Source organism: Tursiops truncatus, chromosome 2 (assembly GCF_011762595.2).
Source record: "Tursiops truncatus isolate mTurTru1 chromosome 2, mTurTru1.mat.Y, whole genome shotgun sequence".
In the NCBI taxonomy this organism is placed as follows: domain Eukaryota; kingdom Metazoa; phylum Chordata; class Mammalia; order Artiodactyla; family Delphinidae; genus Tursiops; species Tursiops truncatus.
The window spans coordinates 57,590,711-57,616,765 of record NC_047035.1 but is presented as its reverse complement, the minus strand read 5'-3'; the positions used below and the strand labels follow the sequence as shown (position 1 = coordinate 57,616,765).

At 32.9% G+C, this 26,055-nt stretch overlaps 1 protein-coding gene across 1 annotated transcript; it reads left to right on the top strand.

Moving 5' to 3' along the window:
* Positions 1 to 1,833: 1,833 nt before the first annotated feature.
* LRFN5 (leucine rich repeat and fibronectin type III domain containing 5) lies at positions 1,834 to 17,844 on the top strand. The gene is made up of 4 exons (XM_019924305.3): positions 1,834 to 3,218; positions 5,888 to 6,600; positions 12,415 to 12,458; positions 17,497 to 17,844. The coding sequence occupies exons 1-4, from the start codon at positions 1,834 to 1,836 to the stop codon at positions 17,512 to 17,514; spliced, it is 2,160 nt and encodes a 719-aa protein (XP_019779864.1). The 3' UTR covers positions 17,515 to 17,844.
* The last annotated feature ends 8,211 nt before the right edge of the window (positions 17,845 to 26,055 follow it).

The following is a 26,055-nucleotide window of genomic DNA, read 5'->3' as shown; positions in this document are numbered from 1 at the left end:
TTGACTTTTTAATATTTTTCCACAAGTCACTGAGTTTTTGTTCACTTTTTTCCCCATCAGTGTTTCAGTATACTTAGTATCTATTGTTCTGTCTCTATGTACAGAGATTACTGGTGTTCTTTTGATAACTCTCTCATTTCTGGTACTTTGCCCCATAAAGTCAGGCCACTTGAGACTCTGCACTCCGATCTCAGTTCTCTTCAATTGAATAAGACTCTTCATGCTTTGCCTTGTTTTCCCTCCTTGTGATGTGGTTTGGAAAGTGACTCTAGGGATCAATGATAGGGTTCATTTTTTTTAATTCACTTTTTAAGGAACACAGTTCTCTGCTTCCTTTTCTCCAATGTCTGAAACAGACATTTTACATATTTTTGTACAGTTTCTTTTTTTTGTTTGTTTTTTTAAATTTTGCTTATTACTGAAAGGCTAAGTACTAGTTATTCTGTCATGAACAGAAGAGTAAGACTATTTCATTTGCTGAGAATGACAGTTCATATTCATTACAACCACATTTAATATGACATAAAATAGGCATAAAATAAATCAAACCTATAAGAATAGGTTTTATTTAGAAAACTAGGTGCATCATTTCTAGAATAATTATGTATTTCATATTTTCATCAATTAAACATTTAAGTGATTTTCTGCAGCTGTTTTCCCTTTTGGTGTTTAAAATTACACGTACTTTTTGAGAATTTTAATCATGTATGCGTTAGTATTGTTATTTATTTATTTATTTTTCTGTACGCGGGCCTCTCACCGTTGTGGCTTCTCCCGTTGTGGAGCACAGGCTCCAGACGCGCAAGCTCAGCGGCCGTGGCTCAACGGGCCCAGCCGCTCCGCGGCATGTGGGATCCTCCCGGACCAGGGCGCAAACCTGTGTCCCCTGTATCAGCAGGCGGACTCTCAACCACTGCGCCACCAGGGAAGCCCAGTATTGTTATTTTTGATGATTATTTTCAAGAGCAAATACTTAAGATCAAGATAGAAATGAAACTGTCAAGTTTTTTAAAAATAAATTTGAATAAATACAAGTGCACTAAGTTTTTTTCAGAAAAGGAAAATGGAATATGACATCTTGGACTCACTGTCAAGTATTTTGATGACTGCTTTCCATAAATTATCTTCAAAAATCCACATTATATCACATGAAACATTCTAATAGTTAAGGAGCTCAGAGCATTTGTGGTAAATTTTCAGCCTTTTTTATATTTGAGAACAGGATCCTGTATTTGCAGCTAGGATGTGGAGGTTGTACTATATTCAAGATAGTTCGTAAAGATGAATAAAATTTAATTAACAATTAATTACTTTCAAGTATCTTGCCACAAGGTTAACAAATACAAATATTGTCTCTTTTTGTTTATGCTCAGACTAGTAAATTGAAATACTTGCAAATCTCTAAATATGTCTAAGCTTTTGAATTTACAAGATGTCTTTTGGAGGTTTAGTGGAAATTTTCCTGAGCTCCCACCCTCCAGTCTGGGCTGAATGTCTCTTTTTTGTGAACCCAGGGAGTGCCCTGGACATATTTCAAAAATAGCACTTAATTGACAGAATTATAATAATCTGTTGACTTCTTTGTTTTCACCAGTTGATTTTAAATCTCATGAGGTCATGAATGGTATATTTTTTTTATCCTAGGGTCTACTACACAGACAATACAGAGTTAATATTTTATATTTGGTTAAATAAGCAAGTGAATAAATTGGTTCTATATTCTAATTTGCATAAAAAAGATTATTTTAGTAGGAATATGAACTTCACTCAAATGACTGGATGCTAACACTATATTTTGTGTCTTCTCTTACAGGCTCTTAAAACTGATCTACAATGGAAAAATTTCTTTTTTATCTGTTTTTCATTGGCATAGCAGTGAAAGCTCAGATCTGTCCAAAGCGTTGTGTCTGTCAGATTTTGTCTCCTAATCTTGCAACCCTTTGTGCCAAGAAAGGGCTTTTGTTTGTGCCACCAAACATTGACAGAAGAACTGTGGAACTGCGTTTGGCAGACAATTTTGTTACAAATATTAAAAGGAAAGATTTTGCCAATATGACCAGCTTGGTGGACCTGACTCTATCCAGGAATACAATAAGTTTTATTACACCTCATGCTTTTGCTGACTTACGGAATCTGAGGGCATTGCATTTGAATAGCAACAGATTGACTAAAATTACAAATGATATGTTCAGTGGGCTTTCCAATCTCCATCATTTGATACTGAACAACAATCAGCTGACTTTAATTTCTTCTACAGCATTTGATGATGTCTTTGCCCTCGAGGAGCTGGATCTGTCCTATAATAATTTAGAAACAATACCATGGGATGCTGTTGAGAAGATGGTTAGCTTGCACACCCTCAGTTTGGATCACAATATGATTGATAACATTCCTAAGGGGACTTTCTCCCACTTGCACAAGATGACTCGGCTAGATGTAACATCAAATAAATTACAGAAGCTACCACCTGACCCTCTCTTTCAGCGAGCCCAGGTCCTAGCAACCTCAGGAATCATAAGCCCATCTACTTTTGCATTAAGTTTTGGTGGAAACCCTTTGCATTGCAACTGTGAATTGCTGTGGTTGAGGCGTCTGTCCAGAGAAGATGACCTGGAGACCTGTGCTTCCCCAGCACTTTTAACTGGCCGCTATTTTTGGTCAATTCCTGAGGAAGAGTTTTTGTGTGAGCCTCCTCTCATTACTCGTCATACACATGAGATGAGAGTCCTGGAGGGTCAGAGGGCAACCCTGAGGTGCAAAGCCAGGGGAGACCCCGAACCTGCAATTCACTGGATTTCTCCTGAAGGGAAGCTTATTTCAAATGCAACAAGATCTCTGGTGTATGATAATGGAACACTTGACATTCTTATAACAACTATTAAGGATACAGGAGCTTTTACCTGCATTGCTTCCAATCCTGCTGGGGAAGCAACACAAATGGTGGATCTTCATATAATTAAGCTCCCTCACTTACTAAACAGTACGAACCATATCCATGAGCCTGATCCTGGTTCTTCAGATATCTCAACTTCTACTAAGTCAGGTTCTAATGCAAGCACTAGTAATGGTGATACTAAAATCAGTCAAGATAAAATTGTGGTGGCAGAAGCAACATCATCTACGGCACTGCTTAAATTTAATTTTCAAAGAAATATCCCGGGAATACGTATGTTTCAAATCCAGTACAATGGTACTTATGATGACACCCTTGTTTACAGGTAAGAAAAATTAAGCAAATTTTTGTACTTGCTGTGCCTCTTAGTGTAGGACTTGATAATCTACTACTGATTTTTTTCAATCAGCAGTGCTACTCTGTGTTGTAATTAAAGTACTCCACTTTTTTAAAGTATATAATGTAAGGCTTGTGAAAGGTGAATACATGTGGAAAAATATTTTGAATGCTGTTATTTTCAGAGAGTTCAAATTTATATTTAATATTATGCTTACTTACTTTTTCCCCCTCATCTAAGAGATGTGACTATCAGAGAACAAGATTGATTTATCTTAAAAATTCAAAAACATACCAGAACTTACACATCCACATGAGTGTTCTTTCCTTCAAGGAAGTCACATTGGGAGGCTATACTATTATCCCAATAATGCTGCCATTGCTCAAAGCATTTTTGGAATTATCTTTAGAACCTTCGTCATACTATTTTGAATATCCTCAGTGGTGGCAAATCTTCGTCTTTTGAGGGTGAATTTGAATTTTGGAAACAAGCAAAAGCCATTTGGAGCCAAGTCTTGTGAATAAGGTGGGTGATCAAGATGGGTATTGCCATTTTTGGTCAAAAATAGGATGTAACTATAAAATAATGAGACTGATTTTTTGAGTGATTGAGTTATGTGTGTGTGTGTGTTGTCTCATATACACTGGTTCTTAAGACAGTTCCAAAGAGAAAGTTTATAAGTATTTTGAGCAGTGAAAGTATCAGTGGAGTTAAATGTGTAATCTCTGGGTAAGGATATTTGTGGAGAATTTGCATCTGACTAAAGAATTTCTGGTATGTTTTTCTAAAGTTCAGCCTCATTGATTTATAGTCACATCTTGTCCAATTTTCAGTTGGAAATATACATTTTTACCTCTCCATATAATTTTACTCATGATAGACTATTGTTACTCCTAGGAAATGATGTAAAATCATGGCTTTGAAATATACATGTGTATACGTATATATATATATATATATATATGTATATATATATATATACAAATATATATATTTTGCCTTTCAGCTTTTCTGAAATAAGGTAAAATCAGATTTTATATATCCAGATGAATTCTTGAAGATAATTTGATTTTTGCTCATGTATGGAAATGAGAGAAATTTTTTTTAAAAATAAGCTTGGGCTGGATACAAAACTGACCTAGCTAACCATGTGACCGATGCTGGGCAAGGTTCTACTTGGCTGAGTTTTAATTTTCTCATCTTTAAAAGGAAGAGATTAGAGTAAATGGTTTCTAATATTCCTCTCATCACTAAATGTATGGGGATGTAGACTGCGATGCGTGTATATTAGCATATAGTAGTTTGCTGTTGTCATACTCAGCTTTTCACTTAGGCTATGGATTATTTAACCCGTTGTCAAAGATGAGCATCTACCCCTACCCCTTACTTTCCTGTAGGTACTAGACATTCTATATACTTTAAACGTTAGCTCTGTAAAATAGGTCAGTTTCTATTTTCCAAATTCCAAGATTTTAATCCTTCCATGACAAGTAAATTCTCTTATGACCCTGAGGAAATTGCTTGAATTCCTGACCTTAATGTTTGTCATGTGTAAAATGGTGATAATGCCTACCTCATAAGTCATTGTAAAAATGAAATCATAATGCATATAAAGTGCTTAGTAATGCCTGGCATTTCTTATGCACTCACTAAATGGTAGTGATCTCAACCACAATACATACTCGAGCCTAAAAGTTTCTTGGTACATTTAGAACACATTATTTAGGTTATATAATAGATTAGCATTGCCAAGTCTTGAAATTTCTAAAACTCTTTCAGAGAAAAAAGAGAGTTTCAAGCCTATTTTCCAAATTAAATCTTAGTCATATATGGTTGCTACTGAGTAGAACAAGGTAGTGAATAGGAGCCACAGAAGACTTTAGTGATACAGTGGATTCAGAGGTGTCTTAAACTCTTATCAAACTTTACAGACTATGTTGTGAAAGTAATTTCATCAGCCCACAATGGGGAGAATAAGGGATTTATGCTCTGGTCAACAGCTTTGCCCTGTTCATGATTCTAGGATAATATTACGCATCAACCTCATTTATAGATAAAAGCATACTGGGAACCAAGTGTTGAAGACATAAGAGAGGGTTGAGATCTGTAAATAAAGTACTTTAATCTTAGTAATTATCTTAGTTATTAAAGATAGATTTAATGGGTACCATTCCATAGTAGCTTATAACTGATTTGAAAAAGAAATACTCTGAATTTCATTTCCATTCTGGTTTCTAATGTGATTGTCAGTGTTTTCCCTTCCTTCAAATTGGCTTTTAGTCACAGAGGTGTTGTAAGTGCTAAATGGATTTGTTTAGTAGTCAGATAATGTCACAGTCACGCCTTTCAAAAGTAATTTGTCATAAATGATTTTTTTAGCAGTGGCTTTTATTAGGAATTCTGCTTTGCCAAGCAATGTAATTAGTAAGCTTGTCAAGACATAGTGCAGGCACCATTAATATGATGCAGAATCCAACAATTACTTTTAGCCATTTTAACTGGGTAAATATAAGATTAGATCATTTTCTCATTTCATATGTTATAAACGTGCTTATCTTAATGAGTACTAAAATGAAACAGAACTAAAGTCATAATGACTGTGTGTGTATCTGTTTTGTTTTGTTTTTAATATTAACACAAATTCCATTGTCCCTCAGAATGATACCTCCTACGAGCAAAACTTTTCTTGTCAACAACCTGGCTGCTGGAACTATGTATGACTTATGTGTCTTGGCAATATATGATGATGGCATTACTTCCCTCACTGCCACAAGAGTCGTGGGTTGCATCCAGTTTACTACGGAAGACGATTATGTGCGGTGCCATTTCATGCAGTCCCAGTTTTTGGGAGGCACCATGATTATTATTATTGGTGGAATCATCGTAGCCTCTGTGCTGGTTTTCATCATCATTCTAATGATCCGGTATAAGGTTTGTAACAATAATGGACAACACAAGGTCACCAAGGTCAGCAACGTCTGCTCTCAAACTAATGGGGCTCAAATACAAGGCTGCAGTGTGACGCTGCCCCAGTCCATGTCCAAACAAGCTGTGGGACACGAAGAGAATGCCCAGTGTTTTAAAGTTGCCAATGACAATGTGATACAATGTTCAGAAACTTGTTCAAGTCAGGACTCCTCTACCACTACCTCTGCTTTGCCTCCTACCTGGACTTCAAGTACTTCTGTGTCCCAAAAGCAGAAAAGAAAGACTGGCACGAAGCCAAGTACCGAACCACAGAGTGAAGCTGTCACAAATGTTGAGACCCAAAACACTAACAGGAACAACTCAACTGCCTTGCAGTTAGCTAGTCGACCTCCTGATTCTGGCACAGAGGGACCCACATCTAAAAGAGCACATTCAAAGCCAAGTAAGTTTCTCACTTTGCCTGCTGAGAGATCCAGAGCAAGGCACAGGTACTCCCTGAATGGAGAATTAAAGGAATGCTATTATTATATTAACTCACCGAACACATGCGGACTGTTTTCTAAAAGAAGCATGTCTATGAATGCGATGTTAATTCAGTCCAACAGTTCTGATGGGCATAGTGGAAAAGCAACTCTTTCAAATTCTGAGTGGATATTGGAAAGCACTGTGTAACCTATTATTTCTTTTTAATGAAAAAATTATTTTGAGAACTCACATAGGAAATTGGAATTTGAAATCCCAGTCTTATCTCTCTGATTCATGGCTAACAGAGCCATGGCATATAAACCCTCTAGGGTATAGTTACTTCATATATACATGGATATATATGAAGTAACTTCATATATATCCATGTATATATGAAGGTCATACATATAAAATTGTTTAGGGAAAAAGCATGACAGCAGTGCCTTCCCCATTCTAGGACCAGCTACCAGGTTCTGCAATAGCAGACCACAAAATAAAAGTTATCATATGAAAAAAAAAGTCTTGCATAAATAATGATATTTCCTCCAGTCTTACAAAGTACCACCTATGGATGATTGGTATTTTTCAATGAGTAGATTGTATATTTTCTTTCAACGACAGTGGTGTTTGTTTTTAGGCAAATATTTTAGAGAACAGCTCTGTGTTGTCATGTTGTTTAAAATAAAATAGTCAAGTATACCCAGACAGTGTTAAAATAAGTACCCTTCTAATCAACATTCTTGGTTCAGGTGCCTTAATGGGTCTAAGATATTTCTCATCTATGACACAGCTTTTTCAGTGGGAAGCAGAAGAAAATGCAATTGATTTTTCATTTGGCAAAAAATGCCAATTCAGTTTTAAGTCACAGGCCAGTTTTAAGTCATATGCATCTGCCTGGGCTTATGAAGGTGTTTTCATTCATTCAGTACACATTTGGTGACCAAATGAGCTTTATATTTTTCTTAATGCAAGTTAAATAGGGAAACAAAAATACAAAACTGCCTTTATCAAAGGAATATTTATTTTTATCACCAAGTTAAATAAAAATCTTCTAATAGAGTTCTTATTACATTTATAAGCAATATAAAGTCATTGCTCATTAACCAGATAGTAGTTTCATTTTTGCCTTCTGCTCTGTAATTCTGAATTTGAATGTTTCTCTCTGAGTAAATGTATTTATTATTTGAACCAAAACTTGTGATGAAATTTAATTAGAAATTATACAGCTTAGTGGGAATATGTCATTTAAAAAAGGATTTTTAATTTAGTCAGACCGTAATATTGCTCCTTGATAATATGACATTCTTGGACAGTCACTGAAATCAAGGTCTATAGAGAAATGTTCTATCTACTTGCTGAAATTTTTTACAATATTATATGGTAACTTAATGGTGTTTAATTAAAGATCAGTAAACAGGACTTTGGGGGTTTTTTGTTATTGTTTTATTTTGGGGGGTTTTTTTTGAGAATAAGGTTCATGTGGGAACGTTGCACAAAAAATTTTAGCCATAATATAATAAGATACGGACTTTATGTAAATTACTCCCTGGGAGTAAGTTAAACACACAGTAAAAGTTTAGTAACTCTTTCAGATTACTTGAAATACCATTTAAAACACAGGTGAAGAATGTCCGTTATTGGTTTAATTTCCTCTTGTTGGAAGCATTTATAAAATTTTCAGTTAATTTCAACTTGACCAAGGCACATATTATACATGATTTATCGTAATGACATTCAAAAGTGGATTAGATTAAAGCAGTTAGAGATGACTTTCTGAGCAACTCATGAAAAAATTTGTCTAATGGGCTTTCATTACCTTAGGTGTTTCCTAAATGCCTTTCCTGCCCTGCTTCTTTTTCTGAAGTTTGTCTTTCACATTTCTAAAATATAATCAGCCTTCCTGGTATATAGTTCTTGTAAAGAATAAATGAGATCACATGTGTGGTATTATTTTGTAAAATCAAAGCATTGCTCAAAGTGAAGTGTATTTTCAACACTATGTCTGTAATAATGCTCTAGTCCCAACTAAACATTTTTAATTAACACCAGTTACTTAATTCTTCATGAAGTGCTGATTGACAAAGGCATATTATTTTTCACCTTCCTAGTTTTTACCTGCATGGTATTAAAATATCCTGAATATATAAAAGATTTCAAAACTTAAAGAAATGAATCCCCAAACAAGGAATCTCTGGCACAATGAACATTGTGGTCAAGGGGGCACTGAAATCACACAGAACAGGCAGCAGCTTAGTGTGTCTACTCCAAGCTACTGATTAACTTATGTTCTATTTTCCAGTTGCCTGGATTTTTAAAAATCAATTTCCTGCTTATGCTTCTAATGAAACTTTAATTAAATATATTTTATTTCTCATAAACATTTAGAACTCATAATATCTAATCATGTGAAATTTTATTCTGTTTGACTAAAGCCATTTAAACCATTTAAATTGTTATTGCTTTTACAAGACTCTTTTTAGGGTGAATTAACCAAATGCTTGAACACTTGTTCTACAGGTGTTAAGAAGGCTTGAACAAAATATGTGAACAAAACTTGGCCTATCAAGAGGGTCAGATGTTATTTGGTGTTGTTGATAAGTATATGAAAAATGTTTTGCTCAGGGCAGTTTCAGTGTGAAGTGGCTGAAAGATAAATCTATGGGAAGGTTGGGGGTGATTAAAGGTGCCTGGTATAATATCCAAAATGCAGTAGTTACTCAGATGAATGAATGAGCAAATGGATAGATGAATAAATAAGTGAATGGAGCCAGGGAAGAAAGCTCAATATTAAGAACTTTGATTAATTAGCACAATGGAGATTTGTGATCCAGATATTATATTACTATAAGCAAGAAATTCTGTCCCTCTTGTTGTTTCTCTTTCTGTCATTTCTTACATTCCTTATTTAACCAACTACATATATGTGATTCAAAGCATATGGTTTTGCTGTTTGTTGTTGCTGACTGTGTATAGGTTGTATATATTGTTTTTGCTTCCTTGTTCTTAATTATTCTTAATTTTTAGTCATTTTACACTATGGTTTCCGTTTGTTCACTAACAAACTGACAAATAATATATTTACAGATATTTACTCCAAACTTTTTTAAAAATTATATGTATTTCTGTGTTACTTTTTGTTTTGGATAATTGTCCCCCAATTTGAAAATGTCAAACTATTATTAAAGTAGGTCTTTTTAAAAAAAAGTATATATAATAGATAAGTTCCATAAAGGAATAGTGAAGCATCTGAAGTAGACTCAAAATCCTAAGAAGTAATGAAGTTTGGTTTGATGAATATTATTTATTTTTAGTTTACAAATAGATTAGCACAGAGGTACATTAAATACAATCATTTAAATTAGATACAATAACACCTTTGCTGAGAACAACACATTTTCTACATTTTTTTTCTAACCATTAAATGTATTAGTTAAGTTGAGGTCACAGTAAGCTTTTTTATGCTTTTAGACAGTTGATTTTAGCTACTTTGCAGATATAGTTCACTAAAAAAGTTTTAGAATATATGTTTTTGAGCTATTGTAAGCCACCTATAGACATAACAAGTTTACTACCTGAATGATACATGCTTTCTCCACAAGAATTTAAAGAATTTGTTTAAATTATATGTCTTCCATTGTCTACAGGAATCTTCTTTATTTCATGAAGTATTTTCTGCTTTGCCTTAAAGCACTCAAAAAGTACTTCCAAACTAAACTTTAACTATTTTATTTGCTTATATTACTGTAAGGAAATTAATATTCATTTATAAAACTAAAAAATTAATAAAACAATTAGCACAAAGTTCACATCAATAGCCTTTTACTTCCTAAATTTTAGTATTTCCCCCTCTGTTTATTCATAATAATAAAGTTAAAAACAATCATTAAAATGCCAGTAGTTTAAAAAATTTCAAAAACATAAAGCATCTTCTTGTACAAGAATTGTGAAAGTAAATGGGGTGTTTCTTCCAAAGAAGACTTCAGATACGAGCCCGTTTTCTTCTCGGTGTGGCAGAATTCCAACTACATTTTATAATGATAAGCAAGCAGTGTTCATTTCTTTTAGACAGAATGAAGACTATGTACCCCCTTTCCCTTGCTCAGCCTTCCCTTGAGTCTCAGGAAGAGTCCAGTCTTTCCACTTCAACAGCATATGTGGAAGCTTCTGTGTGTGAGTGTGTGTAATGTGTTTTGGGGAAAGGACTTCAGCCCAGAGGTGGATTGGATGGGAATAGGATTTTTCTTATCTTCCTCCATTGGTAATAAAACACTAATAATCATAATAATCATAATGACAATTTACCTTATAGTGTTTGTGAGTTCAGTGTTAGTTGAGGTAAATTTATGGATAAAAAATATCTCACTTTTAAAATTTCATAGAGGAAAGAGAAAATAACCAAAATTAATGACTGGTATTTTAAATATAATTGTTTCAGAGCTCTGTCTTTCAGATTACTCAGTCCTTTCCCTCCCATGCTAGATAAATACATGCTGGGATTACAAATACAATTAGTTTTGTCAGGTTTGGGATAGGTTGTTTGTTTGTTCTTTTTTTGCAACAGAAACCATCCTTTTAGCAGTACAGAATAAAGAATGGTAAACGTATTACTGAGATCGAGTCTTCCTAATCGTGGTGTTATCTGAAGGGGGACATAGAAAGTAACAGTTTGTAACTGGGAGTATATTAAAGTATGAAATTACCTCTTTAAGGTAATATTAATGCATCTGCAATTTCATCAAATATCATAAATATTCAATATAACAATAATCAGTGTACCACTGTCTTCTGATTTTTTCAGCTATTTCAAAGTCAAAATTTAGGATCTAAAGTTACCATCAACGTGAAGGGACTTATGGAATATACTATGTGGGCTCTACCATAATGTAATTGCCTAATTATTTTTTTCTGTATAATGTGAACATGTCTTGTTATTGCTTTCATGTAAAACCTAATCTCCAGAGGTCATTGTAAATTTATATGAATATTTATGCTGGAGGTTTTATCAAAAAGTATTTTGTACTGTTCTCATCACACTCACCTGTGAACCCTTAGAATGACATTTTCCTGAGACACCTAATTTTTTCTTATAATTGTGTCCCTTCTTAATGACTAGAGTATTTGCTTTAAAATAGGACATTTGGGAGGAAATAGAATGTGTACTGTACAGGGCTATTTAATGATATTAAACATTTATAGCCAATTGGAATATACATATGAACATTTGAAGGCAGAATGTTTGCATTTAGAACATTACTGTTTTATATAGGGATAAACTGGTATTCAGCAAAACATGCTATTATTATCTTGGGGGTTATTGAATAATGGTTTATATTGTAAATTATTATTTTATACTTTGCGTGGTGAATATGGTAAAACCACATTTCCTGCTTTGGATTGTTTTTCCTTGATGTATCTTTCCATGTTAATCATATGCAACTCTGTGGTCGAAATGTTAACTTTGAGTAAGGAAAATGAATAGAAGCCTGATTCTCTTATTGAACTCTTGCAGGAAACGTGTGTTCCATATTGATAACTACTCATTTTAGTAACTAGAACAATATTTTTAAAAATTCTGCATTTAGAATATTATGTATCGGGAAATAGCCATAGAGAACTATGAAGTATTATAAAATCAATTGCAATTAACCCAATAACTGGTAAGTTGTTATCCAAAAAAATGTGCAGATAACTCTTTGTTAAGATGAATCTTATCAAGGTTTCAGTGAGAAGTATTTTAAGGTCTGTTTCATAAAAAATGAATTGTTCATGACACTGAAAATTTTATTCCCAGATGCTTTGCTGACTAATGTTGACCAGACTGTCCAGGAGACACAGGTGAGATTCTTGTTACCTGTCACATGCTTTGGCACTTAAGTGGGTATATTCTTTTATAAATGAATTTTTAATTTTTATTTTGCTAGTTTATGTAACTTGTTGAAATTTTCCATTAAAACTTACTCAATGCTCAGTGGTAAACAGTGAAGTTCAGTTTGGTTAAGTGAATTTCCAGTTCCTAAATTTAGACATATTTCTGGTTAACCAAATATTTCTGATTCACATTGTAAGAATAAAGGGAATACTAGTGTAACTTTGGAGTCACATTTGTAGTCACGCATGATATCATATGTATTTTTACAAATATTTCCCAACGTGAAGACAGTAGCTTGATAAGAATATATTCACTCCTATCCTTGAGCTCCACATTCTAATAGAAGCTGAGGTAATATATTAGGCCTCACCGAAAGTGGATGAACAGAAGTGTTTCATGTATATGAAATGAATGAAGCCGCTATAAAATGGAACAAAAGACAACACATGAAATGTTCATGGTATTCCTTTTGTCAACAACCAATTACTCTTCTTGGTTTTCTTTTCTTTCTTTCTTTTTTAAGTTTCAAATGAGTATTTGATTCCTGCATTTTAATTGGATCAGAAAGTGTGTTTCCAGAGCAGAATGACACTTTAGCAATCTGTTCAAACATCTGGATGCATCAGCCATTTGCTTAAGATTTGGCACAGAAAAAATATTCTGCTTTTAAAGGTTCTTAGAAAAAGCCATTGATTTATTTGTTGATAGTAAAAATAAGGATCTTTTTTTTTTTAACCATTTCTTATTTAAAAGATAACAATAACTTGGACCATCGTTCTGGGTTTCCCCTAAAGAATTCTATCCCCAAATCAAACAAAATGTTTTTCATCATTTCTTTACTGAATTTAGGGTCCCATTCTTATGTTGCAAAAAAACAAACAGATGGCTCACTAGAAACAATCAATAGCACAGAGTCGGGCACGTACTTGATGTTAATAGAATTGAACGGACCTGCACGAAGGTGCCTTTTTTCTCTACCACCTTCCCTTTCTTTCTCTCCCTCTCTCCCTTTCTTTCTTCTTTCTTTCTTCCCTCCCTGTCTCCCTCTGTCTTTGATTTGAAAACGTTAATTTATCATATAACTTTGGACACCTGGATGTTCTGAAAGAGAATATCCTTAGAAAGGAATTAAAAAGTCAAGCTTCCCCTATCAGAAGCATGATCCAGAATGGTTCTAAATGTTCTATCAAGATTTGGAAGCAGGAGAATCAATCTGATCATCTTTCAATTACCAATTAAAGCAATTCTCCAAGTATTCATATTTTGTGGGGCATGTTACATATTATTGTGTTTATTTCCTTATTTTACCACAGTGTTAGAAGTCAAGTTTAGAGAAAAGTAATCTCCTTGGGAGTTTGTGTGCTACTTGAGATAGCAAAAGGTTTGCCAATGTGATAAGTACATAAGATTTCTAATAGCAATTTTTCTTTGTCCCAAAGTAATTAGTATTAGAGAACTTTGGAAAATATAGCTTAAAATAAAAAAATAAATGTAAATATGTCATAACCCACCACCCAGATACGAATACTAATAATTTGGTGCATAATCTTTCAGTGATTTGTCGTTTCTGTATGTAGTAAATTCATGTGTACATATGTATGTTTGTATTAGATTTCATAGTGAATGTGCATATGTAGAATATGTCACCTGTTTTTAAAATTTTATGCTGAGTCTTTATTGAGTTCCTTTTTTGAAACATTATGTCATAATGTCATAGCAACTTTCCCTCCATGCTTTGGCTATTTTTTTTTTTCTTTCTACAAGCATTAGCTAGAAAAATAAATCCACAGGCAAAGAAGAATGTTAACAAAATTTAGTGGTAATACATCATTTACTCATTAGCCAATTTCTTGCTACATTTCTGTTATCAGATTTAAGTCACCATATGACTTCAGTGCAACTATTCTTGTTATTTGATAAATGATTTCTGCAATAGCAGGCTTATCATTTCTACAACTGTCAACACAACCAAACAGTAATGTCCCTTTGAAGAGACTGTGACCTGTGTGCTAGTCTTCTCATGGCTTTTCACACTGTCAGCAGTACCTTACCTTGTGAATGAAGTGAGGTAGAGAGCTGTCAGAGGTTCCTTGTGCTCACAGCTTCTTATTTTTTTGGTGGGGAGGTGGTAGTGGGATAAGGAGGATTATACAATTTTAGTTTAAGTTTATATTCCCTGTAGGATGGTAACACACATGTCTTTTTCCACCCAGTGGCAAAATATATTTTCCAAACATTTGGACATTGCCCATTGCCTTATATGGAGATCAAAATGTTCCTTATGTATATACACAATAAAATAAGCAAAAAAACTTAAAACACATTTTTAATATATTAAAAAAAATGTTTCCTAGGTGACAGTAGTAGTTCTTTTAGACAAACTATTAATATATAAGTGAATAAAGAGTTAGTGTTGATTAGAAATAAACAGCAATATTAAAACAACTATGGGAAAACACAGTTTGGAAATCGTATGAACTAAAAGCTGAGCAGCAAAACAAATGTGTGTATATGATTCAGATATGTTTCCAATGTTTTCTGTACAAACAAGAATGGCCAATATAAAATATTTGGCTCTGTAGGGTTTCTTCCACCTATGATATTACCTTCAAGTAAATTAAAAAAAATATAAGAGTAATAGAATAGACATTGTAAATAAAAATAATAATGAGTAATAGAATAGACATTGTAGAACACATTTAACTATTTTTATAATAATTAAAGCATACTTTTTGACGTATTTATTTGAACATTACAGAAAATCAGAAAAAAAATATATAGAACCCTAGTGTCAGCAATGACCTTTAGAAATCATTTCCTTCTTTTTAGATATCCTAACTATAAAGATAAAAAATCTCTCATGGGTCTTAATTACATTCAGAGTAAGAACAATAACAATTTCCCAGATCCATTCAATGTCGGGGTATATTTTTCTTCCTCTAATGTTGACGTAGCTTTAATTTCTCCTTTTATTTGTAGTACCATTGATAAGATTGTGCAGTGTTTTGCATGGTACCCTTTCACTGTCAAATGAGGACCATTGACAAAACATCCTGAACCTACCACAAATTCATTATTTTTAGTTCTTATAACATTTTAGCATAGTTATTATAGTCTATCTTGTTTTTTCTTTGTGATGCTCTTGTAATTTTGTGTTCCACATTTAGATCTTTATGGAATCATTATGCTTGTTTATTGATAAGTAAAAAGTGTTATTTTGAATCTTACGTATAAAATTTTTATTCAACTTCATATTACATCATCGTTTCAATAATGGCAGATTCGGGGCAGACAAATTCACACCATTGTTCCCAAAACCGATTGCTATTTCCTAATCTTAAAAATAACAAGTTTTTTATAAACCATAATCCCACAGTTTGTTAATGTTATTATGTAATGTGAAATTGAACCAAAAACTCTTTAAACTATGTCATAGTTATTCTATGTTATAGAATCATTAACTTGATATTAAAAGAAAGTTTGTTATTCTGGAATGATTTATTATTTCCAAAGTCAAACTAATTATACTGTCCACAATATTTTTCTTCTAGGTATATTTAGTCTTTTCTATATTACTACTTCCTGAAATGAAATTTGGTGTAGTACAATCATTTTTTTTAATCAAAGGGAACATATTACTGGATATACAAAAATAAATAAAAATCTTGTTGATAACCAATTTCACCAAAATAAGCTGTGCTGTGAATCCAATAGCAAGGAATTTAGCTATTTCCCATTGTAGTTTAAAGTGATTTTTGTAATGTTTTCCTTAGAATGAATATTCCAGGTAAAGTATGCTAGTGATGTCTATATTTCAGTAGTTTCCAAGTAATTATTTTTTAAAAATCAGATACACATCCATTATCTATTAACAATCTTCAAACATCCAGTAATTCTTTGTTCAGTAATTCTCAAAAATTATCGTTTATCTCAAAAATAACTTCACTTATTCCGATTAACTATTTTGAAATATTTTCTTAAGTAAAATATCTCTATAGTATTTTGCCTACCCTTACCACACAAAATTATCCAAATAGGTCCTATATCAACACTTTGATGTAGAATATTTGAAGTTAAGAAGCTATTTTTCATCCTTCATTTGTTCCATGCATTTTATAACCCTCAAATTGTAAACATGTAGTTGTTCTTGAATGGAAAGGAGAAAAATTACTTCTATTTCATATTATGCAATTGTATATTTCTCAAAAATTATTTTCTATCTTATTGAAGTATAGAATTTATACACATATTTGAAAGTCATGAGTACTGAGAACCCATGTTAGAGAAAAAACATTTTCACAGTTTGTTATTTAAATATTTTTAAATTGTTTTTTATATGATTTTCTTTCAAAATCATGTTAACTATGAAATGCCTTTGCTTGTGAGTTATTGTCAGTTTTCACATTTATTTTATTTGTTCTGTGGTTGAAGAACTAATTAATGTAGATGAATTTATTGTCTTCACTATCAGTAAATGTATAATTAAACTTTATAAAACCTTAATATAATACAAAGCTTCCAAAAGAATATATTAAAAAAGTAGAGATCACATAGGTTTTAGATATGATGAACAAATTTGATCTAAAATGTTCATATTTAAAAAGCCAATGTGAATATTTGTTAAAGCCTGAACAGCATGCATTAATGAATAAAGTAACTTTTTTTCTCTTAATTTGAGAATATAAATGTGAAAATCAAAGCAAGGAAAAATGCCATTCCTCAATTTGGCTCTGACTTGCATAACTATTTAGTCTTAAAACATTTAGATTCCTTTCTAAAATGAGATTTTTTTAATATATTCAATAATTTGAAATTACCAGGGAACATTTTAAGTGCTGATGTGCATGTCTAAATAGTATCCAGAAATATATCTAGTATTTTGTGGCAATAAGCTCCTACCTGGGTGCTTACAGTTCAGTAACTTCTAGATTGCTAGCCCAGTGATCTTATTAGCTGTGTGTTTTCTTTCTTCTTTTTTTTCTTTTTCTTTTTCTTTCATTTCAGAGGCCGGAGTTAATCTGAAGAGCACCACTTCTCTCTCTCCTGAAAAAACTTGCCACTGATATTTTTACCAGACAAAATTTAAAACTGTTTCAATTCACAAAGGCTAATTGTTGAACTGGTGTCCTAGAAGAAATTGTCCACAGGAGCTGAAGCAGAAGTCTCTGATGACGCGGAACTGGCTCTATCAGACCATGGTTAATCCCCTTTTAAAACCAAAATTTTTTTTCTTCTGACCTACAAGTATTTTCTTTTAAAGAAGGAAAGAAAAAAGCCTACATTGGCATCGAGTTCTGTATCAATCCATGTTACATTGCCATCCATGATTTAAGACTGTAGAATCTTGAATAATCTATATCACTTTAACAAATAAATGTTTTACTATGACAGAATTTGCACATTGCCTGGTTTGTGGAAACCTCAGTTGCTTCAAGTGTGAATGGTGAAGTGATGATTGTAGGAGCTAATAATATTATTTTACATCTATGTAGTACAAAAACCTTAGGGGATCACAAATTGCTTTATAATATTGGAACTAGTTCTTCCATGACTGAAGTGCACCCACTTCTACCACTTCTATGGGAGAGCAGTACAACTATTTAAACAGCTTTACGGCAATTTTATGCTTCAGTGTAAGACCGAAAGGGATCTCTTCTTCCAGTGGAATTTCAGAAAGTATCAAGGTAGGCATATTGTAATTAATCCAAATTGATTCATTGTTTTTCTGGAGAGCAAGGGCAAAGAGGTTTTAATAATTTAAGGCCTTATGTTTCATTATAAGTGCCCATTTCTCCAATTTTCCATTGGAGATAAAAATATATATAATTCCAGAATAAACAAAGAAGAACATACATCTTATTTAGCACCAGCATGAATAGGAGTAAGATATTTTTGATGGCTAATATATGTTAATACAGTCATATTTAAGCAGTAGTACTCAAACCTAGCAGGCCTGAGTTCAAACCCAGAGATGAGTGAATTTAACCAATTCCCACTCTACTCTTCCATATTCTCAAAGGATTAATATTACTGTAAAATTTGAAAATGCATGTAAATGTATCACTGTACTTGGTGTAAGCAATAAGTTCGATTAAAAATATTTTAGTAGCATTGCTATTAGCAATTGAATTCAGATTCTCTCAAACTTGAGAGATTTTATTTCTATTCCTTGACAGTTCTGGTAGTTGTCTATCATTAAAAGCAATATGTAGTTTAAATTTTTTAAAATTTAGTTAAAACTAAAAAATCCAGAAAACTGCCTTTGAGAAATGTAGGTTAATCTGTTAACCATTCCACATCTCTTAGACTGTTAAAAATATCCAACCGTCCAGAGAGGTTACAGAATGTCAGCCATTAGATGGCACTTGGAATCTGTGCTCAGGAGCCGAACTACACTAGACATAATTAAAACCTGTGGGTACACACACACACACACACACACACACACATACACACACACATGCAGTCACTCTTACTCCCAGACACACACAATGCACAACGGAAACAGAAGTAACACGTTTGAGTGGAAATGTAGTTAGTTTGTGACCTTGGGCAACTGACTTCATTCTCTGTTTCTTGACTCAAATGCCCAGAGGAATCCTGTTTACATGTGTGTTAAGTGTATATATGCATGGATAAATGTTTATGGTGACAAAAAGGAGACAAATTGGACAATGAGCATTGCCTCTGTGAATCTGTTCCTGTCGTACACAAATTTTCTCCTGAAATATAGTGTCAGGAGCAGAAATGGCTTTCCTAGAGTTCAGAGCAGAGTTTAACTTTTTAAGTTTTCTCTTGGGAAAACCTGCAACCTTTTCTTCAAGGACATTCTCCTGTTTATCCTTACCTTCCACTTGCCCCAATCTCCACCCCATCTGGCCCAATTATTGTTTTTCTTGATGATAGTAAGAACATAGTCTGACCCCTTCATCTTTTTAGGATATTCATGCTATTGTGTTCTAAGGAACAGGATTTTTAGTGTGTTAGAACTAAAATTGTACTTAATCACTTCAAGTCTTCACTCTGCATCACCTATACCTAAATCTAAAACTTCATTTATGCACAAATTCAAACAATACTCATAGTGTACATATTTTCTCTTTCTTTCAAATATTGTTGAGGAATACTTAGGCACAGTCTCTGAACCTGTACGTGTGCAATAATCAGTTGTTTTTATGGATAGATATTTACTTCTTATACTATGAGGTTAAGAGAACACAATTGTGTACCCATAACTAAATAGGATTAATGATCATTCACAAGTAAAAGTTTTGCAAAAATGTGACAAAATATTTTTAGAATAAGTGGAAACAGTTTCTTTTAACTGAGCATATTATAAAGGGGTGAAGAAATGTATGGTAAAAAGTCTCACTGTAAGGTTCTTGGCTATGCACTGAAAACCGCTACCATTTTTTCTCTTACTCTACATTCCTCAGTAATTTTGGAAGTAAACTAACTGGTAATATATAACATAGTATGAATATTTGTCAGTTCAATTTGTGACATCTTACACATAATATAAAGCATATCAAGCACACACACAAGAAAATCAAAAGTATTTAGAGTGCAATATAAACACAGCTTGTGAAGCATGAAAGTTGACTGAAAACCATAATTAAAATTTTGAAAATCTACACTCATGAATTTTGAAATCCATAATCTGTACAATTGAAGATTAGTAATAAAATATGATTACTGGTTGAAAGGAATAACTTATACATGGAAAGAAAACTCAAATAAGTTTAATTTCCTATTTTATTTGTAATTTAATAAGTCTCAGATTAGTTTGTACAAGTTTTTGTCTGTTAGAAATACATAATATCCTGTTTCATATATATGGAATGTTTTGTGACACATTCTTGGTGTTTTTTGTCCAAAATATATTCAGATTATTTCTTCCTATATTCTGCTTTCTATGTGTTAAGAGCTTACTCCATTTTTATTTATTTATTTATTTCCAAAATATATGTATCTGACATCTCATGGGTCTACTTATGAAATGGGTGTGTGTGTGTGAGTGTGTGTATCAAAGCATATGCAATTATTTAAAAATGCAAGTGACAGAGAACGTACTATGCCCAACCAAAGTAAAAGTCCCTAGCATATGATTATTTTGTTTGGTATACAAGTATAATATCCAGGGAAACTCTACACTAGATTTTTTATGTGGAAAATATATGTAACATGAAATTTGTTATTTTAACCATTTAGAGTGTACAATTCACTGGCATTAGTTACATCCACAATGCTGTCCAATCATCACCACTATCTATTTTTAAAATATTTCTATCACCTCAAATACAAAATCTGTACCCATTAATCAATAATACCTATTCTCCCTCCCACCAACCCCTGGTAAACTCTAATCAACTTTCTCTGCCTATGAATTTGCCTATGCTAGATATGTCACTTAAGTGGGGTCTTACAATGTTTGTCTTTTTCTGTCTGTCTTATTCCACTTATCATAATGTTTCTAAGGTCATCTATGCTGAAGCATATATCAGAACTTCATTTCTTTTTAAGGTTGAATAATATTTAATCCTATATATAGCAATTTTTTATTCATTCATCTTTTGATGGACACTTGTGGTGTTTTTACCTCATGGGCACTGGGCATAATACTACAAAGAACATTGGTACACAGGTATATATTTGAGTTTCAGTTTTCAATTCTTTTTGGTATATACCTAGGAGTGGGTAATAATTTTATGTTGAGTTTTTTGAGAATTGCCAAACTGTTTTCCACTGTGGCTACAGCATTTTACATTCACTACACTAATGTGCAAGTGTGCAATGGTTCCAATTTCTCCACATTTGTAATTTTCAGTTTTTTAATAATTATCCTAGTAGGTGTAAATTATCTCATTATGGTAGTGATTTGCATTTCCTTAATCACTAATGATATTGAGCTTCTTTTCATATGCTTATTGACTATTTGTATGTCTACTTTGGAGAAATGTCAACTCAAGTCATTTGCAAATTTTTTAATTGGATTGTCTTTTGTTATTGAGTTGAAACCATCCTTTACATATGCTGGATATTAAACACTTCTCAGGTATATCATTTGGAACTATTTTCTCCCATTCAGTAGGTTGTCTTTTCACTTTCTTGGTAGTATCATTTGATGAACAAAAATGTTTAATTTTTATGAAGTCCATTTATGTATTTTTTTCTTTTGTGTTTGTGCTTTTGGTGTCATATCTAAGAATTCATTAACCAATCAATGGTCATAAAGACTTGCCCCTATGTATTTCTCTTAGAGTGTTATAATTTTTAGCTCTTATGTATTGATGATGGATCCATTTTGAGTAAATTTTTGTATATGATTTGAGGTAAAGCTCCAATTTTAGATGTGGAAATCCAGTTGTCCCAACACCATTTGTTGAAAAACTATTCTTTTCTCATTGAACGGACTTGGCAGGCTTGTCAAAAATCAACTGACCATAGATGTATGCATTTATTTCTAGACTCTATATTCTACTCCATTGGTCTATATGTCTGTCTTTATGCCAGTACCACAATGTTTTGATTACTGTCGCTTTTTAACTTTTCAAACCAGAAGTGTGAGTCCTCCAGCTTTGTTCTATTTTTTCAAGATGGTTTACCTATTGTGACCCGCTTGCAAATGAATATGAGGATTGGCTTTTCCATTTCCACAAAACAGCAGTTGGAATTTTGATAGAGATTGCATTGAACATGTAGATCATGTTCTAGTTTTGACTTGGGTAGTTTTGACATTGTAACAATATCAAGTCTTTCAATCCATGGACAAGGGCTGTCTTTAATTTCTTTCAACAATGTTTTGTGCTTTTCAGTGTACAAGTCTTTCACTTCCTTGGATAAATTCATTCCTAGGTATTTAATTCTTTTAGATGCTCTTGTAAATGGAATTGCTTTCTTAATTATCTTTGTGGATATATTATCATAGCTGGTATTAAAAAAACAGCTGATTTCTGGGTGTTAATCTTATACCTTGCAACTAGGTGGAATTAGTTTATTAGCTATAGTAAATTTCTTGTGAATTCTTTGGGATTTCTACATATAGAATCATGGCACATGTGAATAGAGATACAGTTGGTCCTCCATATCCACTGTTTCTGAATCTGGATTCAACCAATCATGAATCAAAAATATCTTTAAACACAAATAAAATTCTAGCAAGTTCCAAGAGCATAACTTAAATTTGCCATTTGCTGGCAACTATTTATATAGCAGTTACATTATATTTACAACTCTTTACTAGCACTTACATTGTATTATAAGTGATCTAGAGATAATTTAAAGTATATGGGAGGATATGCTAAGGTTGTACGCAAATCCTGCACTATTTTATGTAAGGGGCTTGAGCATGCTTGGATTTTGGTATCCAGAGGGGGTTCTGGAACCAATGACCCAAGGATACCAAGGGACAACTGTAGCTTATTTCTTCTTTTCTATTAGAATATTTTAAATTTTATTTTCCTGTCTAATTGCTCTGGCTAGAAATTCCAGTAAAATATTGAATGGCAGTGGTGAAAATGGCATTGTTATGTTATTTTTGACCTTAGAGGAAAGCTTTCAATCTTTCAAGAGGAATATGACATAGATTGTGGATTTTTCGAAACTGGCTTTTATCCTGTTTCTAGGAAGTTCCCTCCTGTTTCTAGTTTTCTGGTGTTTTTAATGAGGAAAGAGTGTTGTGTTTTTTCCAAATGATTTTGTGTTTCTCAGAGTTGAGGTGATCATGTAGTTTTGGGGGTTTTCTTTGTGTTTGTTTTGTTCTTGTTGTTTGTATCTTTATTCTGTTAATGTGGTGTATTACATTAATTGATTTTCTTATCTTTAGTCACCTTAGCATTCCTGGGGTAAATTCTACATGGTCTTGATGTATAATCTTTTTAATATGCTGTTGCATTTGTTTTGCTAGTCTTTTGTTAAGGTTTTTCACATCTCTATACACAATGGATATTGGTGTATAGTTCTATGTCCTTGTGATGTTTTTTATCTGTCTTTGGTATCCTGTGTTTGGTAGAATTCACTAGTGAAGCCATCTATCTGGTGCTGGAGTTTCTTTGTTGGGAGATTTTGGATTATTGATTCAACGTTTTATCAGTATAGGTCTGTTTAGCTTTTCTTTTCCTCTTGAGTAAGTTTAGGTAATTTGTGTGTTTCTAAGAATTTGTCAGTTTCACCTAGGCCATCTAATTTGTTGATGTTCCTAGTATTCTCCTATAGTTCTTTCTGTTTCTGTAAGGTCAGTTCTGTCCATTATTCAAAGTGACTTATTAAAGTCTCCAAATATTGTTATAGAAATGTCTCTTCCTTCAGTTCTGCCAGCTTCATATATTTTGGGACATTGTTTGCTGGTATATATAAGTTATACTCTCTTGATGACATGATTGGTCTTAGAATATTTTCGGTATCACATATCTGATTATCCTAATTGTTAACTGAATGAACTTATTTTAAATTCACTAGGCTCATTTGATAAATGTAAACTTGTCACATCTATTTCACTTGCTTCCAACCTAAACTATCATTGGCTTCTCTTCTTACGGTATTTACTAATTCTAATCTTTCATTTCTGTCCTCCTAATTGGAATCCAGTTTTAAGGGTAATATCCATCACCCACCTGAGTCTTATCAACTAACACATATGCCAGTCTCTCTGTTAATATTGGTAGTATGTTAATAACGTACTACCAAACTCTCAGAGGCTGCTCCCACAAACCAGCATTCCCAAATGCCGCCCAATCAAATCACCAGCAAAGAATTTTTTCTCTCTATGGGTTACTGAAGCAAGTCATAAACAACTCTCTAGCTGCCCTTATGATCTGAGTACCAGCATAAAAATTAAAAGAGACCACAAATGAAATAAATCAATAGTGCTTTCCAAAAGAATTTGTTATTTATATGCATAAATCCCTCACAACCTGCAGTAGCATAACATTTGTGAATACATGTAAAAGTCAACAATAAATATATTATGGTAGCTCAAATGCAGGTTGATTGTGGTTCATGATGTCTGCTTGAAAGAGTTGTTTTAAGCTGTCTTTTTGTTGTTGTTCCTGTTAAAGAAAGAAGTATCAGAGGTACTTATAAAGATATGGCATAATATAGCATTTTATGATCCTTAGGGAGTATGACATGTACAAAGGTTAAAATAAGAAAACAATAAAGTATGTCCAAATTATTTTTCTGGCTTGAGTTAAGAAAATAAAATTGGTGCATTAAGATTCATAACTTATCATATTTAACAATTTATATATGAAAATTTAATTGGATGTGATTGGAAACTTCTTTTCATTTGAATTCTTGAGTGAAGTGGCTTAGGAACTGTTCACAGGGAATCTCCCATCTGTTTTATCAAAGGGAAGATTTCAAATTCTTTGACTCCCTTTATTAAACTTGTTCAATTCTGCAACCATTTTTTCAACATTTATTTTGTCCAGGGTCTGTTACTATTCACAGGGGATACAGAAATAGATGACTCAATGGCCTTCCAAATGTTCATATTTAGGTGGTAAGTTAATGTGTAGACAAGTTGTGTTAGTCCGTTCAAGCTGCTCTACAAGAATACCACAGACTAGGTGGCTTGGGTGATTGCATTCTGGTTAACGTCTTCTTCCTGGTTTACAGTTGATTCCTTGTCACTCTGTCCTCATGTGGTGGAAGGAGCTAGGATCTCTCTGTAACCTATTTTCTCAGGTACTAATCCCCTTCATGAGGGCCTCACCCTCATGATCTGAACATCACCCAAAGGCCCACCACATCCCAATACTATTATCTTGGGCATTAAAATTTCAACATATTAATTTGAGGTGGACATGGGACACAAACATTAAGCACACATATGTTTACATAGGAATTTATATTCTTAGGAATTTAGGACAACTGTGTGGGAGCAGAGTACAGACCAACATCAACTCAAGCCAATTTCACCAACCTCATGTCCCCTGTGTTATTTATAGAAATATATATCTTCCTCTCTAGACGTGAAATTCCTGAGATCAGCTACTATGTCATATTCAGTTTTGGATCTCTTACAATGGTCAGTATAGTGCTTTGAATATACAAAAACAAATCATATATGTTTGCTATATAAATATATTGCAACAACAGCTTTATACAGAAAGAACGAAGGAATGGCAGATTTGGATTCAGCTATAAGGATGCGTGAAATTCTTCTGTGATGCGATTAGGGTAATAGCTAGCAAACAGATGTAATAATAAGATACAAAATGTACGAATAGAACCTACATTTATCTGTTAAATAAACATAATATTTGTTAGAATTATGTGCTTCTAAATCTTTTAGGTGATTGAGATAGAGTAGAGATTAGGTGACCTTTGAATACCTATATGTTCATATTAAATCAATCTATTAAGTATCATAGGAAATTTTGTTCCTGGGCTAAGAGAGCTAATTAGAGTGAATAGAAGTATAAACAGCAATTTCTAAAATAAGACATAATATATGCACTATAAGCATAATAGATATACTGTGAGAAACAAAGAGAATTAAATAATTATAAAGGATTACATAGTTCTGAGTTTGGTATCTGAGAGTATGGTGATTAACAC